The 18967-nt window shown below is 36.0% G+C and overlaps 1 protein-coding gene across 1 annotated transcript; it reads left to right on the forward strand.

The window, feature by feature from the left end:
- The first annotated feature begins 247 nt into the window (after positions 1-247).
- LOC127423727 (cell division control protein 45 homolog) lies at positions 248-18183 on the forward strand. The gene is made up of 18 exons (XM_051668263.1): positions 248-412; positions 722-781; positions 1513-1605; positions 4198-4335; positions 4432-4590; positions 4751-4809; positions 4905-4953; positions 5323-5384; positions 7080-7130; positions 7239-7358; positions 8779-8910; positions 9311-9409; positions 9529-9690; positions 11595-11733; positions 13124-13207; positions 13486-13604; positions 13722-13798; positions 17852-18183. Exons 1-18 carry the CDS (start codon positions 362-364, stop codon positions 17914-17916), a joined length of 1719 nt encoding a protein of 572 aa, XP_051524223.1. The 5' UTR covers positions 248-361; the 3' UTR covers positions 17917-18183.
- Positions 18184-18967: the final 784 nt, after the last annotated feature.

Raw genomic sequence — 18967 nt, forward strand, 5'->3', positions numbered from 1 at the left:
CATGGTTTTTACAGCAAAACGATCATATTCATACCAAAAAATATGTGAATACCTGTGTTATTATATTCTATTAATTTGTGCCTAGTTTTTCTTTAACTTGCCAGGCGTTTTGCACCGTGTCCGATTGGACCAACGGACAGCCACTGTCCGAATACCATTGGACAATTTTCCCACCCGTCTCTCCAAATCGTGATTCTATTGGTTATTTTTGCAAGGGTGTACTTAATATTTAATGAGCAAATTTGGCGCCACATATCAAACACGGACATTTGTAGTTTATAACAACAAGGGTATGATTTTAAAGCGTGAACACACGGCAAATTAATAGTTTTATATGTTTTAAGTTTATAAAAATTTTAATATGTTTGTGACCGATATTCGAAAGGAGTTTTATGATGTTGTCGTTAATCAGGTGAGTAACAAACACTTTTGTTCGTGTCTGGTTGCTTGAAGAATTCTAGCTTAAATACTATTGATTATTTATAGCTACTAGTATACACGTCACCTATTGTTAAATACTAGTGTTTTTAATTGTATATGGCATATAATATATACTAATATATAATGTATGTGAGAATAGTATTTTCAGCGTTTTAGTACTTTTTTTCCTTTTGAGTTTGAACAACAGTTTTGCTGGTGAAATTGGTAATACTACAATCATATCCATACTTCACACTTATTAGTTAACTTTAATATTTTTTTCTTGTTTTTATGTCTTTAGAGAGTGGCTCTGCTGGTGTCCCCTGACATTGATGCCCTCTGTGCATGTAAAGTGCTGCAGGTTAGTAATCACTGTCGGGTTAGTTACTCTAAAAAAGTAATTAGTTACTAACTACTAATTACATCTTCTACAATGTAATTAGGTTACTGTACTAATTACTATGTCTGAAAAGTAATTGCATTACTTACTACTTTCTAAAACCCTTATCAACCTCGACTAGATGAAAAATACAATGATGGACATGAAACTGTTCTTTTAATTCTTTCCGATAAATAATATAAAATCAAATAAATTATTCATGAACTGACCAAAGAATTTAAGGGGGCAGCGTTAAATTAAAAAAAACATATATTTTAACATTAGACATTAAAATTCACTATTGTTTTATATAGAATTTCTCTATAGTCTATACTGTATTTAATGCAATTACATTAGAAGTAATTGTAATTAAATGACTGAAAAATTTAAGAGTAATCCCTTACTTTTTTCAATGAAACTGTAATTTTAATTACAGTAATTCATTACGTAGTAATGCATTACAACACTGTTAGTAATATATAGATACATGTTGATAAATTACAAAAAAAACAGCAACATTAAACAGAGGCTTCACACTGTACAATGCACACTGATATGAAATGCACAAAACAGCAGACCACAGATTGTGGACGAACAGAACAAATGTTGAAAAAAAATGCAATTGCACATTTAAAGCATGCATATAGATGATCATGAGATACATGTTACCCAGTTTATGCTACATGGTTTATTTCTCTGTCCATTCTGTTCAGGCTCTGTTTCACTGTGATCAAGTCCAGTACACACTGGTTCCTGTCACAGGATGGCAGGATTTGGGGACTGCGTTTATGGAACATAAAGAACAGGTACTTTAAACACTTAACAGTCTCTGTACAGCTGCTCTGAATTGTACAGATGGGTTGTCTGATGCCAGTACTAGTTGTTAGCTGCCCAGCTTGACAGCATTTCTGGGCATTGTAGGTGTGTTTAAATGTTGCAGAAAATGCTGTCTAGGTAGTAGATGTTGACCGATAGTGGATTTTGCAGATACCGAAAACTAAGATGGTGGAAAAGGCTGATAAGCTATTTTATTGGCCGATAGTTTTTAAAGTCGATTTGTAGAATGATAAATAAAAAAAGTTACCATGATGGACACGGAGGCTACAAAAATACCTGCTTTACGGATTGGGTGGGAATGTTGTCAATTAGCCTATACATCCACATAGAGTAGAGTAATAAAATCCCAGATGCAGTTCATTGTTCAACCAAAATCCCAATAAAAACAGAAAAACAAAATATTTGGTGCTTAACAGAGACTTGAAATGATGGAAACCTGGCTCCATAACAATGCTCTTTATTTTAGTATTAACCACATTAAGCCTTTTAATCAGTGGCTTAGCCAAGGGTGGGCCTGGACCAAATTAGACCCAGGCCCACCCAGAATATGAGAGATTATTCTTTGACTTCAAATATATATTTATAAAATAGTTTAAAAATGCATATTTCTGATTTCTGAAAGATTGAAAGAACTGTTTGAATGTGCTGCTTCTCTGTTGTTAAGGAAAATTTGGGCAAAAACTTGGCCTATCCGTTTTTATGAGACCCACCCAAAAGTAAATTCCTGGCTACACCCTTGCTTTTAATACCCTATATATTCACCAGATGAGGAGTTTAATATACTGTATACACATATGTACTGTATATGTGTGTATATCTCACCAGATGAGGTTTGATTATGAGGAATAAGGATTAATATTAAGAAGATGTCAAATTGGAGAGACAATGTTTTTGCTGATGGTGCACATTTCTGTATACTCACATTTTTCTGTGCATGCCTTCGCTTCAATTTACAACACTTGATTATCCTATCAAAACAACAGAATATGCATTGAAATGAGGATAAAAATATTAATGAATATTGCCAATGATGAAAGATTTGGATACAGTCAGCAAATCCCCACGAGGTGTCAGTTTTTGTTTTTATTTCACCTTGCCGCTGTTATAAGAACTGAGGAATCTTCCAGCGCTGGCTGCAGTGTAACAGAGAAATAAAAAAACATCAGCATAGATAACATACAGCTCCAAAAAGCAACTGGGACGTTTAATCTGTAAAACCGATAAATCGGTCTGTGTATCAACTATACAGCTCTGGAAAAAAGAGACCACTGCAAAATAATCAGTTTCTCTGGATTTTCTATTTATAGGAGGGTTTTATGCCACTCCTGGTGCAAAAATTCACATTCCAGAGGTTTTCAATGGGGTTCAGGTCTGGAGATTGGGCTGGTCATGACAGGGTCTTGATCTGGTGGTCCTCCATCCACATCTTGATTGACCTGACTGTGTGGCATGGAGCATTGTCCTGCTGGAAAAACCAATCCTCAGAGTTGGGGAACATTGTCAGAGCAGAAGGAAGCAAGTTTTCTTCCAGGATAACCTTGTACTTGGCTTGATTCATGCACCCTTCACAAAGACGAATCTGCCCGATTCCAGCCTTGCTGAAGCACCCCCAGATCATCACGATCCTCCACCTGGTCATCTAATGGTTAGACGGAGACCTGGAGAGGCATTCAAGCCACAGTGTCTCACACCCACTGTGAAATTTGGTGGAGGATCGTGATGATCTGGGGGTGCTTCAGCAAGGCTGGAATCGGGCAGATTCGTCTTTGTGAAGGGTGCATGAATCAAGTCACGTACAAGGTTATCCTGGAAGAAAACTTGCTTCCTTCTGCTCTGACAATGTTCCCCAACTCTGAGGATTGGTTTTTCTAGCAGGACAATGCTCCATGCCACACAGCCAGGTCAATCAAGATGTGGATGGAGGACCACCAGATCAAGACCCTGTCATGGCCAGCCCAATCTCCAAACCTGAACCCCATTGAAAACCTCTGGAATGTGATCAAGAGGAAGGTGGATGGCCACAAGCCATCAAACAAAGCCGAGCTGCTTGAATTTTTGCACCAGGAGTGGCGTAAAGTCACCCAACAGCAATGTGAAAGACTGGTAGAGAGCATGCCAAGACGCATGAAAGCTGTAATTGAAAATCAGAGTTATTCCACCAAATATTGAATTCTGAACTCTACCTAAGTTAAAACATTAGTATTGTGTTGTTTATAAATGAATATGAACTTGTTTTCTTTGCATTATTCGAGGTCTGAAAACACTGCATCTTTTGTGTTATTTTGACCAGTTGCATTTTCTGCAAATATATGCTCTAAATGACAATATTTTTATTTGAAATTTGGGTAAAATGTTGTCAGTACTTTATAGAATAAAACAAAAATGTCAATTTTACTCAAACACATACCTATAAATAGAAAATCCAGAGAAACTGATTATTTTGCAGTGGTCTCTTTTTTCCAGAGCTGTATATTTTAAACTGTTTCTTGTTGAACAGTCCTTGGGATTTGGATTCAAATCTACAACCATTTTTTGTTTGTCCTGGTACCTTTTGTTTTTAGTACCAATATTTTGTTTTGATAAACTGTGGGGCAAATGTGGACCTTCTGGAGACTCTTCAGCCTGAGGAAGACTCTGTGTTCTTCATCTGTGATGCACACAGACCTGTTGATGTTGTCAACGTCTACAATGACACTCAGGTACAAACATACATCAGTATTTTACCAAATATAAAGTTTATGAATTATCTTTTTACTTGAAATGCAACATACAATAGCATCAAATTGTGTCAACAGATTAAGCTCCTGATAAAGCAAGACGATGATCTTGGCATTCCGTCCTACGATGACATCTTCCGTGATGATGATGAGGATGAAGAAGGTGATGGAGATGATTCTGGCAATGAGAGCGATGGCAGCGCAGAGCCTTCTGGGAAACGGAGGCGATATGATGAGGCATGTACCCCCCATGGTTTAACCAAGCTCATTGGGTCAAAACGATAGTCACACCTTAAACTCGTGCTATTGGTTGAGCAAATATTGCTCTGTCACACTGGGTTTTTAAATGAACAGTAAACCTGTTAAGCCGCTTTAAAGTCTGCGTTTCTTGTTTCAGGGTGCATTGGAAAGGAGAATAGAGCAGCAACGTGCTCGACGTGAATGGGAAGCTCGCAGGTCATTAATTAACAAATGTCATAATGCTCATTCCATAACAAGAATTTTTGTATTCATTCAAGTTGTTTGACATTCAAGTTTGCTTGTGTTGGCAGGAGAGAGATTCTGTTTGACTATGAGCAATTTGAGTTCCATGGAACATCTGTAAGTAACAATTTCTCTGAAAAATATCTTTTAAAAAATTTAGTTACAGTTATGTCTTATTTTCACATTAGCTTTTATATTTTGCTGAATGATACGATAGGACTCTTATAATAGGGTGGTTACCAAGATAAAATGAGTTGTGTTTGGCTGGTCATGTGATCTCAACATTTAAAGAGACTATGAAGAATAGAACAGCTTTTTTAAGACCACTGATATAACTGAAGTCTTCAAAAGTTAAGTGCACCTTCTATATAAGTGATTTTATTTACTTAGTAATACTGTTACTGATTATATAGCAAATAAGCTACAGTTTCTTCAGAGTTTGTTGAAGGGAACGAACATGATCTGTGTTTATTCTGTGTTCTACAGGCAGCGATGGTGATGTTTGAGTTGGCTTGGGTAATGTCTAAAGACACCAAAGACATGCTGTGGTGAGCATCATGCTACGATAATATGGATATTAAAGACCATAATAGAGTCGACCGATAGTGGATTTTGGCGATATGATAACTAAGGTGGTGGAAAAGACAGATAACCAATTAAATGGCTGATAGTTTTTAAAATCGATTTATAAAATGTATAAATATATTTCTTTATTTTTTTATCATGACGGACATAGACATAGAGGCGATAAGAGTCCAAAAGGAACAAATTCACAGATGTAGTTTGTAGTGGTAGATGGATATATCAGGTTTACTGATTAATCGGTACTGATTGTTGCTATTTGGAACTATCGGTTATTGGAAAATATATATACGCCAATAGTTGCCGATACTTTTATTTTTCCCCCTAATTTTATTTATTCCTTGTCAATAAACCTCATCTGGTGAAATATATACATACAAAACTCTTCATCTGGTGAATCTAAAGAAGACTATTGTAATGGAGCCAAATCTCTGTAATTTCAAAATAGAAGTCCGCGGTGTATTTTGGGCTTGTTTAAAAAGTCCCGCATTATGCGCCAAATCGTAATTTCTCTGGTTATTTTGGTTGCACAATAAACTGCTTTTGGGGTTTTATTCATTTTGCAGCCTCAATGTCCATGCCCTTTATAGTAAGGAAAGAATACAATATTTTTTATTATTATATAGATCCATTTTATAAAACTATCTGCCAATTAATCGGTTATCTGCCTTTTCCACCAACTTACTTATCGGTATCGGCAAAATCCACTATCAGTCAACCTCTAGTTTGTTGTGCAACCAAAATCCTTATAACAATCAAAAAATGTATATTTGGTGTATAATGCAGACTTTTAATTATAAACAAGCCTGGAATACACTTACTTATTTTGGAATGACGGAGACTTGGCTCTAAGTATTTACCAAACTAACCTTTTTATATCCTATATTCACCAGATTAAGGATTTATAAATGAGTTGTTTTTTTGTTTTTGTTTTTGTTTTTCTAGATATGTCATCTCCTGTATGATGTATGTGCTGATGTGCACGTTTCTATGTATTGGTTAATTAAAATAACAAAATATGCATTAAAGTGAGGATAAAAATATGAATGAATATTATCAATGAACGTTTGTTACAGCGAATCCCCACGAGGTGTCGGTGATTGTTTTTATTTCACCTCTAAAAGTTGCTGTTATACTGTAGAATTAACTGCAAAATTCTCCAGCTCCGGTCACAGAGGATTTTTTTTTTTTTTTTTATTAAATATTTGCAACTATCGGCACAGATTTTTGCAGAGAACCGATAGTTCCATAAAGCAAATATCGGCACCGAATAATCGGTTATATCAATCTACCTTTGGACCACACAAAATCAAAATTAGTTTTGTGGCTTTTAGACATTTTATTAGCTGTATGGTTGACAGTTCACTTTCAACATGTTTACGCATTTAAATATACAGTCTCTCTCTTCCGGGATTAGTGTCCCAGGAAGAATGATGACTACTATACAGTAAGTGGTGCAGAATATTTGACCAATCGAATGCTCTCTTGAACAAGAACATAATTACATTTATGAGAACTTAAATTACTCCGCACCTTTGTAAACTCGGTGCTTTGCAAACCAGAAAAAAAAGTCTAATTAATATATATATATATAATAAAACTGTAGACTTCAGGAATAATTGATGATTTGCTTTCTGCACAACTTAAAAACTTGTTGACAGGTGGAGCGTTCTTGGACTGACTGATCAGTGGGTTCATGACAAAATTCCACAGTAAGAATCTCACTCTTGGCATATATTCCCAACAATTTATTCAGAACAACAAAGATGTTTAAACCAATACATTTAAAAATAAACTGCATTTCTAACTGTGTCATACAGCATGAAATATGTGACGGACATCGCTACTCTGCAGCGTCACGTGTCCCGACACAACCATAGAAACGAGGATGAAGAAAACTCGCTCTCCATTGACTGCATGAGGATCTCATTTGAATACGAGTATCCTGAACTGCGTTATGTTGGTTTTGTGTGTGAGTGTGTTCAGAAGGCAGTATTAGTATTCTGCATACAGTGTAGTTTATATACTGCACGGGTGCTTAAAAATAGTACTTGAAAATGTACATAGTATGCACCGTTTATTGTTTCAAACGGTAGTATGCCACATTGTCTCTTCACATCACTACATTGCAGTGAGGGGCATCCAGTTATCATCTGAATAATAATGTTTATTATTAAAATAGTTATTTTGTGTATAAAAAGTCAACTTTTGGCAGTCAAATTAAAGGGTTAGTTCACCCCACAAAGAAAATTCTCTCATTTACTCACCCTCATGCCATCCCTGATGTGACTTTCATCTTCGGCAGAACACAAACGAAGATTTTTAGAAGAATATCTCAGCTCTGTAGGTCCATACATTACAAGTGAATGGTGACCAGACCTTTGTAGCTCCAAAAATCACACAAAAAGTAAACCTTAAGATAATCTACATGAATCCAGTTGTTAAATCCATAACTTCAGATGCGATATAATAGCTGTGGGTGAGAAACAGATCAATATTTAATTTATTTTTTACTCTAAATCTCCACTTTCACTTTTACATTTGAAAGTCACATGTTTCATTTTCACATCTTAAAGTTAAAGTGGAGATTTCGAGTAAATAAATATTTAAATATTGTTCTTTTTCTCACTGGAACCTTTTATATCGCTTCTGAAGATATGGATTTAACCACTGGAGTCTTATGGATTACTTTTATGTTTCCTTTGTTATTTTTGGAGCTACAAAGGTCTGATCACCATTCACTTGCATTGTATGGACCAAGAAATGCTGAAATATTCTAAAAAATATATATATATTTATATTTCTTTTTTTTTTTTTTTTTTTTACTCTCAGCTGAAGAAAGTCATTCACATCTGGGATGGCATGAGGGTTAGTAAATGATGAGAGAATTTTCATTTTTGGGTGAACTATCCCTTTAAATAATCTATACGTAGATGGTTAAATCACGGTTGATATTACTATTGTTCATTCATCACACTAAAAATAGAAGGTTATAGTGTGAAGTAATATGCAGTGTGCCATAGTTGTATACTGCATGTTCTGGAAAATGAAGAATATCACTTATGCATTCCATACTATTTAAAAAAAAACTACAGTGTAAACATGCCATTTCTAAAAATAAATGTAGTATGCTTACAGTGTACAGAATGCAGGTGTTCAGAATGGCATACTAAGCATTTTTAAAAAGAAAATAGTATGCAGTAAGTAGTATGCCATTCTGAACATTTGCATTCTGTACATTGTAAACATTGCATACTATTTTCTGTAAAAAAAAATAAAATAATAATAATAGGTAGTGTGCAATTCTGAACAAGCCTGATAAAGGTGTGTATTGTTATGACCCTTGACCGTGTCCATTAGTCTGCGTTTAGTTTTGTATCAGCACTGGTCTCTGTATGAGAGCATCTGTAACTCCTGCTACACCTCCTGCAGCTTTAAACTTTGGTCCATGAATGGACAGAAGAAACTGCAGGAGTTCCTGGCAGACATGGGGTGAGTGGATATTAATGTGTATTAAAGCCATTGGTTCTTGTGTGACTGTTGGCAACCATATTCAGCCTGTAGTTAAACTATAGATAAACTGTAATACTCGGCAGAAGAGTGGCCTTTTCTGATTATTAGTGGAAAATAAAATTGCTTATTTAACATTGGTTTCTTTGATCATATTGCAGATGTTATTTTACCACGGTAAAGAGCGCTTCGGGACTAAGAATCTCAATTTCTACAAAACATCTGAACAAACAAATTCTTACAGTTAATTTCTATTGCTGTTTGTTATTTTATTGGTTTGTGTTGTCCCAGGCATTGATATATGAGCACGTTTTCAAACGTGGCTCATTCATTCAGGTTTTAGCACACAGACTTTTATATTAATTATCGTTTTATTCTCTAGTCTCCCACTCAAGCAGGTGCGGCAGAAGTTTAACTCCATGGATATGTCGATCAAAGAGAACCTGCGTGAAGTCATCGAGGAATCGGCCAATAAATTTGGGTGAGACAGTCAAAAGAATATTTCTAATACATAGTTGTTAGTAAATAAGATAAAGCATTCATGAGTGGTTTTTAACTTATGTGTTATGTTTAATTATTTATTTAATTTTTCTACATCAGCATGAAAGATATTCGTGTTCAGACATTTGGTGTACACTTTGGCTTTAAGAATCGTTTTCTGGCCGGTGATGTAGTTCACGCCGCTGCCGCCCTGCTGGAAAACATTGAGAAGGATGAAACGCCAGCAGACAACTTCATCAAAGCTCTGGACTGTCTGTCCAGGTATGACTGAACCTACAGAGTTCCTACGATCATGGAAATCCTGGAAAGTCAGGGAATGTGCACTTTACAGGACTGAATAGGTTGTGGAAATAAATGTAAATTCTTAAGGTTATGGGAATTTTTATAGTGAACGTACATTTTTGTAGATTTGCTCTGCAGTTAATCATTTCATAGGGTGGATATTGCTCCTACATTGACCTTTTGTTGTTTAACTTGCTCGCATACTCATGTGTTGACCCATGTGTGAGCAAATCATTCTAATGAATTGGTTATTTTCAGTGAATTAGTTGAACTGCTTCACAAAACATTAGCGAATCACTCTGAAGCACAATGATTAAAAAACAAAAACAATTTGCCCTCTAATCAAAAACTACTGGAAATAATAATAATAATACATTTTATTTATAGACGCCTTTCAAGACTCTCAAGGACACCTTACAGACATAATCAAGTTTACAATGAGAACATAAAAGATAAATAAAAATCTAAAATCACAAATAAAACATTAGCATTATCATAGGAATAAATACCTTCATAAATAAGAGTTATTTGTAGTAAGCTAATTTAAAAAGGTGGGTTTTGAGGAGGGACCTGAAAGTGGAAAGACGATCACAATTACGGATATCTGGCGATAAAGAGTTCCAGAGTCGTTGAGCAGCACTGCTAAAGGATCCGGACCCCATAGAAGTCAGACGTACCGAAGGTATCACGAGAGAGAGGAACAGGATCTAAGAGTGCGGGTAGGAGAATATATATGGAGAAGATAGGAAGGTGCTAGGCTATGAAGAGCCTTGAAGGTCAATAACATAATCTTGTAATCAATATGAAATTTAACAGGAAGCCAGTTAAGTTGTTGGAGAATAGGAGTTATATGGACAGAGTTAGGGGTTTGTGAAATAATCCGTGCAGCTGAGTTTTGTACCAGCTGTAATTTATGCTGAAGTTTTTGTGGTAGACCAAATAGAAGGGAATTACAATAATCCAAGCGGGATGTGACCAGAGCATGTACGTGAGTGGCAATGCTGTGAGTTGAGAGGGAGGGGCGAAGACGATTTATGTTGCGTAAGTGGAAATAAGCAGACCGGGTAATATTATTTACATGTGCTTCAAAAGAAAGAGTGCTATCCAGAATGACACCCAGACTCTTATCTTTCAAACAGGGAAGGACAGTGGAATTGTCAATGGTCAGAGCAAAACTTTTTTTAGTACCTACAAGAAGAACCTCAGTTTTATTACTATTGAGATTGAGAGAGTTGCAAGAAAACCATGACTGTATTTCAAGTAAACAGTTATGAAGGGAAGACGGTGGGAGAGAAGAATTTGGCTTGGTGGACAGATAGAGCCGGGTGTCATCTGCATAGCAGTGAAAGTGGATTCCAAATTTCCTAAAAATATAGCTGAGAGGTAGAAGATAGATTATAAATAATAAAGGGCCCAAGACAGTTCCCTGTGGAACACCAGTAGTAACTGGAGAGCACTGTAAAAAGGATGGGAAAGGATGTGTAAAAGTCATGGAAATTCATTGATTGAAAACTTTAAATGGCTTTGTAGTTTATGTATTTTAGTAGGGCTGGGTATATCGATACAGATTTCCCGATTTGATTCGATTCCTATTCACAAGTTTTCAATTTGATTTTGATACAAATCGAATTCAATTCTGAGTGATTTTGGTGTATTTCAGTTTTAATGTCCATTTTGCTTACATATGAAAGAAATTTTCTCTCCGCCAATGCTGTTTTCATTTTGTAGGAACCTTAATTAACACCAGGGCCCAAACTACGCAGTTCAATTGCTGTTTATTTTAATAGATATAAAAGTAAAAAAATCGATATGGGGATTTTAAGGATCAATATCGGGATCATTCAAATCAGTTTTTACGAAATAACTTTTCTTTTGTTCTGCAGGAGTAATCTGGAGCGGTTGCATTTAGGTATCGATCTGGCGAAGAAGAAACTGAAGGCCATTCAGCAGACGGTGGCGAGCTGCATCTGCACAAACCTCATACTGTCACAGGGACCTTTCCTTTACTGTCATTTAATGGAGGTTTGTTATCATATATCTAGAGATTGACCGAGAGTGGATTTTGCCCATACGATGATTAAGGTGGTGAACAGGCTGATAACCGATAATTGGGCCAATAGTTTTTAAAATCGATTAATAGAATGTTACAAAACTTTCTTAGCTTTTCTTTACTATGATGGCCACAGACATAGAGGCGAGAAGATATTAATGAATGAATGAATAAAATCCCAAATGCAGTTCATTGTGCAACCAACATCCCAATAACCAGAAAATAATTTAAGATTTGGTGCATAAAAATGGACTTTGTGATAATTCTCTATAATAAAATATTAAGCAAATTAAGCTTTGTCACCAGATATGGTTATTGCATTATTATTCACATGATATGGAGTCGGAGACGCAATGTATGTGCTGACGGTGCACGTTTCTATATTGTCGCATTTTTCTTTTCACACCCTGGCTTCATTATGAAACTCTTGATTTATCTAATCCAGGGTTTCCGCAGGTCTTAAAAAGGTCTTAATTTGTCCTTCCTCAAATTAAGGCCTTAAAAAGTTCTTAATTCAGAGCAACATGTCTAAAATTCATAAGGTCATGGCATTAAATGTGCACGAGGGATTGTTTTCTCATTGCGTTTGTCATTTTAAAGTGAAGAGTATGCCTAATTTCTGTGTCACGTGGCTTAGATTAGATCGCTAAATATTAATTGAACAGTATATAGTAGGTGGCGGTATGTGCCGCTTCATCTCAGTAACCGTTGAAGAACTTGGCAATCATGAGCAGATGCACCTTTTCTGAATCTCACAGTTTAGAGATGTAGTTCGATTGACAGGCGATAGATAAGTTGGAGAAATGGGGGAAATGTTTGTCAGAAATAAGATAAAATGAGTTAATGGAGATCTATTGAAAGTTGCATTTTTAAACTTTGAAGTGTTGCTATACATATGACTCTTCATGTGCTCCCTAGACATTTACATTAACAGAACATATTGGCGTATTGTGTTCCCTTCAATTGATTCCTTAAATTTTCTTTAGTTGGTCTTAAAAAGGTCTTAAATTAAGCAGTAACTCTGTAATCAAAATAACCAAATATGCATTGAAGTGAGGATAAAAATATGGATTAATATTGTAAGTCAGTGTTTATTTCATCTCTAGAGGTTCCTGTTATATTGTAGAACCAAGTTCTAACTGTACAATCCTCCAGCACCGACCACAGAGGAACACGGAGGAATAAAATAGAACTATCTGCATCAATTTTTGCAGATAACGAAAGTTTTAAAATCAAATATCAGCACCGATTAATACTAATATCTTCATTTTACATTATCGAGTCCGAAGTTCCTGAGATGAAAGTGTTTTACATCTCTCTTACTGTTGTAACCTAAGTGAAGAATGTTTTTCCTGTCTGTAGGGAACACCAGATGTGAAGCTCTTCTCCAAACCTCTGGCATTGACTCTGCTCTGCAAGTATCTGCTCAAAGCTTTCGTCTGCTCTGTAAGTATAACGAAAAAAACAGCTTGCGTGCCTCAATCTTATTTCTTGTTTTGTTTTTATTTTGTAGTCCAATAGATTCTGTGTTTTATTATCTTTATTTGACCAGATGGTTTAGATACTTAATGCTCAATACTAAAAAAAACAATCATAGTTGGAGTTTGTCATGATCTTTGCCATTAAAGTGATTAATAAATTTACCTGGTTACAAAAGGAATGTGGAGGTCAGCACGTGTACAGGTTTGACATGCCAGTTCTCACATGTGTGTTTTTTGTTTTAGACGAGAAATAAGCGTTGTAAAATTTTGCCATTGATAATGGCCGCTCCTCTGGATGTTGAAAAGGGAACTGTGATCGTCCTGGGAATTCCACCAGAGTCTGATACTTCCGACAAGAAAAAGTGAGTTTGGATTGTTTTGATACAGAGATGGTACAAGCACCCCTTCTATGTTTGTTCTCAGATTAAAGTTCATGCATTTACTGGAGTACATTAAGTTTAAGTATTTTCTTTCTGTAGTTTCTTTGGCAGGGCTTTTGAAAAGGCGGCTGAGCGCACCAGCTCCAGAACTCTACATGATCATTTTGACACATCAAGTAAGTAACCGCGCACACAATCATCACTCGGCACCTGTATGAACCACTAAGGGGCAGAACAGCCCAGAGCTTTACTGATATCTGTCTGCCGTTTTGAACACTGGTTTGTGTGGCAAAGAGTTTTGATTTGATTTTTCAATGATAATAAAAATAGAAAAACTTTCCTGAAGAGTTAATGTAAATTCGTAGATGACAAATAACGTTTAAAATATAGTGCATTTGAACTTTATGTTTCCGTTAGATATATTATAGGTTATAAATGTGACCTGTTCTATCATTTGGAGTCACTCTGTCCCAGAGACACATTTACAGTTTTATGCACAAAAGGAAAAAGGAAAGCATTTAAATGATTACATCACAATGTTTTGTTGTAAAAGCATAAGAATATAGTTAGAAAGCTTTCTGTAAACCAGGTTCCCACCGTCAATAAAAATCTGGAAATATCCGGGAATTTTAAAATGTCTTTTTCAGACCTAGCAAAGTCATGGAAATTAATAAAATAAAAATCATGAAAACTTGTGTGTGTGTGTGTGTATGTGTATATATATATATATATATATATATATATATATAATATAAAATATAACATTTATTATAATTGTTTTTTTTGCTCAAATATTTCATAAATTTTATAATACTCATTTTGAGGTAAACTTGCTTGTAAGCCAAAGTGATGTCCAATTTGTCTGTGAATCATTCTATTTGAATCAGTTCTTTTTTTTTTTACTGAGTTAGTAGAAATGGTTTGCAAATCGTTCTGAATAAATATATATATATATATATATTTAAATCTGCATCCAGTAATCACAAATGCCTGGAAAAATGGAAAAGTAATGGAAATTAATTGGTCAAAAAGGGTGGGAATTCTATAAAAACTACAGTGGTGACCAAAAATATTGGCACCCTTGGTAAATATGAGCAAAGAAGGCTGTGAAAAATATATCTTTATTGTTTATCCTTTTGATCTTTCATTCAAAATATTCACAAAAATATATCCTCTAATGGATATCAAACAATTGCAAACACAACACAAGTTTGATCAAAAAACAAAAAATTTTGTCAAATATATGTGTGGCACAATTATTGCCACCCCTAGAAATTCTTATGAGTAAAATATATCTGAAGTATGTTTTCATATTTTATTTTTTTAGTACACCTGAGTGACTAGGAACATAAAATTGTTCAGCCATGAATTCCTGTTTCAGAGGGGTATAAATATGAAGTAACGCACAAGCCAAATTCCCTTAGTCATCTATCACAGTGGGTAAGACCAAAGAATAAAGTTATGTGCGGCAAAAGGTTGTTGAGCTTCACAAAATGGAATATGGCTGTAAGAAAATAGCTAAAACATTGAAAATACCCATTTCCACCATCAGGGCAATAATTAAAAAGTTCCAATCAACTGGAGATGTTAAGAATCGATCTGGAAGGAGGCCTGGGTAGCTCAGCATGTAAAGATGCTGACTACCACACCTGGAGTCACAAGTTCGAATCCAGGGCGTGCTGATTGACTCCAGTCAGGCTTCCTAAGCAACCAGTTGCTAGGGTGGGTAGGGTCACATGGGGTAACCTCCTCATGGTTGCTATAATGTGGTTCGCTCTCGGTGGGGTGAGTTGTGCGTGGATGGCGTGGAGAGTAGCGCAAAGCCTCCACACGTGCTAGGTCTCACGCTCAACAAGCCACATGATAAGATGTGCGGATTGACGGTCTCCGCCACCCGGATTGAAGAGAGTCACTACGCCACCACGAGGACATGGAGCGCATTGGGAATTGGGCGTTCCAAATTGGTGAGAAAAATAAAATAAAAGAATCGACCTGGAAGAGGACACGTTGTCTCCAAGCACGCTGAGAAGGATGGTTCGAGTGGCCAAAAATTCTCCAAGGATCATAGCTGGGGTCAGAAAGTCTCCAAAACTACAATCAGATGTCACCTATATCACAAGTTGTTTGGGAGGGTTTCGAGAAAAAGCTTCTGCTCTCATCCAACAAACTCAAGCACCTTCAGTTTGCCAGACACTACTGCTTTTTGGCAGCAAACACCAGAGACTGGTTTGGTGCACACAGAGAGGTAGCCATAGGAAAAGTACCTCATACCTACGGTTAAATGTGGTGGTGGATCTTTAACGTTGTGGGGCTGTTTTTGTGCCAAAGGTCCTGGACATATGGTTCGGATACATGGCATCATGGACTCTATCAAATATCAACAGATAAAAAAATATTTCACCCAGAAAGCTTAAAATGGGCCATGATTGGATCTTCGAGGAAGACAATGATCCAAAACACACATCAAAATCAACACAAAAATGGTTCACTGACCACAAAATCAAGGTTCTGCCATGGCCTTCTCGGTCTCCTGACCTGGACCCCATAGAAAACCTGTGGAGTGAACTGAAGAAGAGAGTCCACCATGTGGACCTCAGAATTTGAAGGATCTGGAGAGATTCTGTATGGAGGAATGGTCTCGGATCCTTTGCCAACCTCATTAGGCATTATATGAGAAGACTCGGAGCTGTTGTCTTGGCAAAGGGAGGTTGCACAAAGTATTGAATAAAAGGGTGCCAATAATTGTGCCACACATATATTTGACAAAAATATTTGTTTTTTGATAAAAGTTGTGTTGTGTTTGCAATTGTTTGATATCCATTAGAGGATATATTTTTGTGAATATTTTGAATGAAAGATCAAAAGGATAAACAATAAAGACATATTTTTCACAGCCTTCTTTGCTCATTTACCAAGGGTGCCAATATTTTTGGCCACCACTTCTCACAATAGTGCATAAAACGTAGTGTCTAGTCAAAGAGTCTCAAAATGATGTAGCAGGTTACATATGTAAAAGGGAACTTTTTAGACACTAACTAGTTAATGATGGTTTTTATTTGATCATTTCTAGAGAATCGTTATTCTTTTATAGAATAGAATTGTACAGCAAAAATACATCAATTTTGGTGACTGTATTTAAGATGATCTGAGCCAATTTTGTCAAACCTTTGGATAAACTTTATACGAGATTTTATTAGAAAATATTTTATTCGCTTACTTGTTTAGATCACAGAGTGATAATGAGAAGTAGGAAAGATGACTCGCAATACCCGGATGACCAGTGAAATATCACTATCCCTGGATGTGCGGGCATAATTCAGAAATATCAGACTTTTCCAGGGAGCCGTGAAATTAAGTTTTAATAACTTTTAATGAATAATTTAATACGTAATGGATAATGTACAGTCAGCTGGTTATCGCAAAATATACCCTGATATGGTGATCAGAACCCTGACGCTAAGCATAGGACTCTTGTATCACCCTGTTGGAGTGATACGATAACAATCGTCTGACTATACATTATCCTGCTTAAGTAAGTACATGGACATAAAATATTGATTTGTGTTGAAATTATATAAGTATGTTAGAAGAAATAAATCGCTCAGCAGCTGAAATCAACCTCCGGTTTGTGTCTGAGTTATGTTGGTGTTTATTTTGTGATTTAATGAACATCTGACTGCTCATTGTGTATCATATTACAAGACTACTTGCCAAATAAGTAAATCACAATGATCATTGATTTGCGTTGAAATTATTTTATTAGCTTACTTGTAGAGATTGCACTGTGAGCCGAGAAAAAGGAATGATGACTCGTAATACCTGAATGAGCAGTCTGATATGTGGATCTGCGGTTGTTACCGAGCAATATCAAACCGCTAGATGGCGCTATTGACCAATCAGAATGTAGTCTTCCAGAGAGCTGTGTAATACATTTTGTTAATAAAGGGAGTAGTTTTAGTGTTCTGTTAATAGTGCAATATTAACACTGTTAACATTTGTGTGACATGCACACCTGCTACACAACTGACACATGCAGATCTCTTCACACAGTGGTTCTGTGAGGATCTGGGACCGTTTTCCCATGGATTTTGTCAGTTTGGTGTCAAATACCTTCAGCTCTGCCAAACCCCAAAACACATGCATGTTCACATGTACATGTGTGCTTATGTCAACATATTGTACAGGTCAAGTGAAGATGTTCTGCTCGCTCTCTCTCTCTCTCTCTGCAGTTATTGAGCTAAAGATGGAGGACCGGGGCAAGTTTCTGGATGCGCTCATCACACTGCTGTCATAAAGCCCCAGATCGTCAAATGATCGTCAAACTACCGAAGCAAACGCTGGAGTGTGTGTGTGTGTGTGGGAGTTCTCCTCACCTGGTTTAAGTCCTCTTAATTACTTCATGCCCACACACACACGCGTACTGTTGCTCCACTCTTGGAATTTCACACCCCTTGTGTAAACGTGAGATTTGTCATGTTCTCATGCAGTTTGGTGCCAAATATCTTCAAGAGTTGTGTCATTTTGTATGTATGTGTGTGTGTTGTTTAAGAATTTAAATAAATGTTTTTTATGATCTTTTGTATACTTCTTTTAGTATATTTAATCATCAATTCAATCAAACGGGTTATTCCGGGTTCAGTACGAGTGAAACTCAATCGACAGCATTTGTGACATAATGTTAATCACCACAAAAAAAATGTGACTCATTCCTCTTTTCTTTAAAAAAAAAAAAACAACTAATTTTACAACTTTGTTGCCATGACGATGTAATGTCACCAAACCATAAAACCCTAAATTGACTGTAAAAATTACGATTTAAACAATTTTACAGCTCAAAAATTACGAGTTTTGACAGAATAATGAATGTAAGTGCTTTTATAAAATTATAAGCTTCACATTTCTGCCTTTAAACCCTCCAAAAATTGGCCCCATTCACTTCCATTGTAAGTGCCTCACTGTAAACTCCATTTTTGCTTTTTTTTAAAGAAAAGGAGGGATGAGTCAAAATTAATTTTTGTGGTAATCAACATCATGCCACAAATGCTGTCGACTGAGCATACCTTGTATTGAACACAGAATATTCCTCTAAGTAACCATATGTTATTAATTCAGTTTGGTGTGTTATAATCATTACAAAATTTAAAGTGAACACTTTCAATTATTACTTAAATTCATGGAAATATTGTCATTAATGTGCATCCTAAAGGAATATTCCGGGTTCAATACAAGTTCAGCTCAATCAGTAGTGCTTGTGGTATAATGTTGAATACCACAAAAAATATTGTTGACTCATTAATTAAAAAAACCCAGAAAAAATGTGGTTACAGTGAGGCCCTTACAATGGA

Source organism: Myxocyprinus asiaticus, chromosome 33 (assembly GCF_019703515.2).
Source record: "Myxocyprinus asiaticus isolate MX2 ecotype Aquarium Trade chromosome 33, UBuf_Myxa_2, whole genome shotgun sequence".
Taxonomy (NCBI): domain Eukaryota; kingdom Metazoa; phylum Chordata; class Actinopteri; order Cypriniformes; family Catostomidae; genus Myxocyprinus; species Myxocyprinus asiaticus.

What these genes read in the sequence shown, in the direction of transcription:
- LOC127423727 (XM_051668263.1), top strand. Translation starts at nt 362, where the DNA reads ATGTTTGTGACCGATATTCGAAAGGAGTTTTATGATGTTGTCGTTAAT. An exon ending in TTATGGAACATAAAGAACAG is followed by an intron (nt 1,606 to 4,197) that starts GTACTTTAAACA and finishes TTTTGTTTTTAG; the next exon opens with TACCAATATTTTGTTTTGAT. An exon ending in TTTACTGTCATTTAATGGAG is followed by an intron (nt 11,734 to 13,123) that starts GTTTGTTATCAT and finishes TCCTGTCTGTAG; the next exon opens with GGAACACCAGATGTGAAGCT.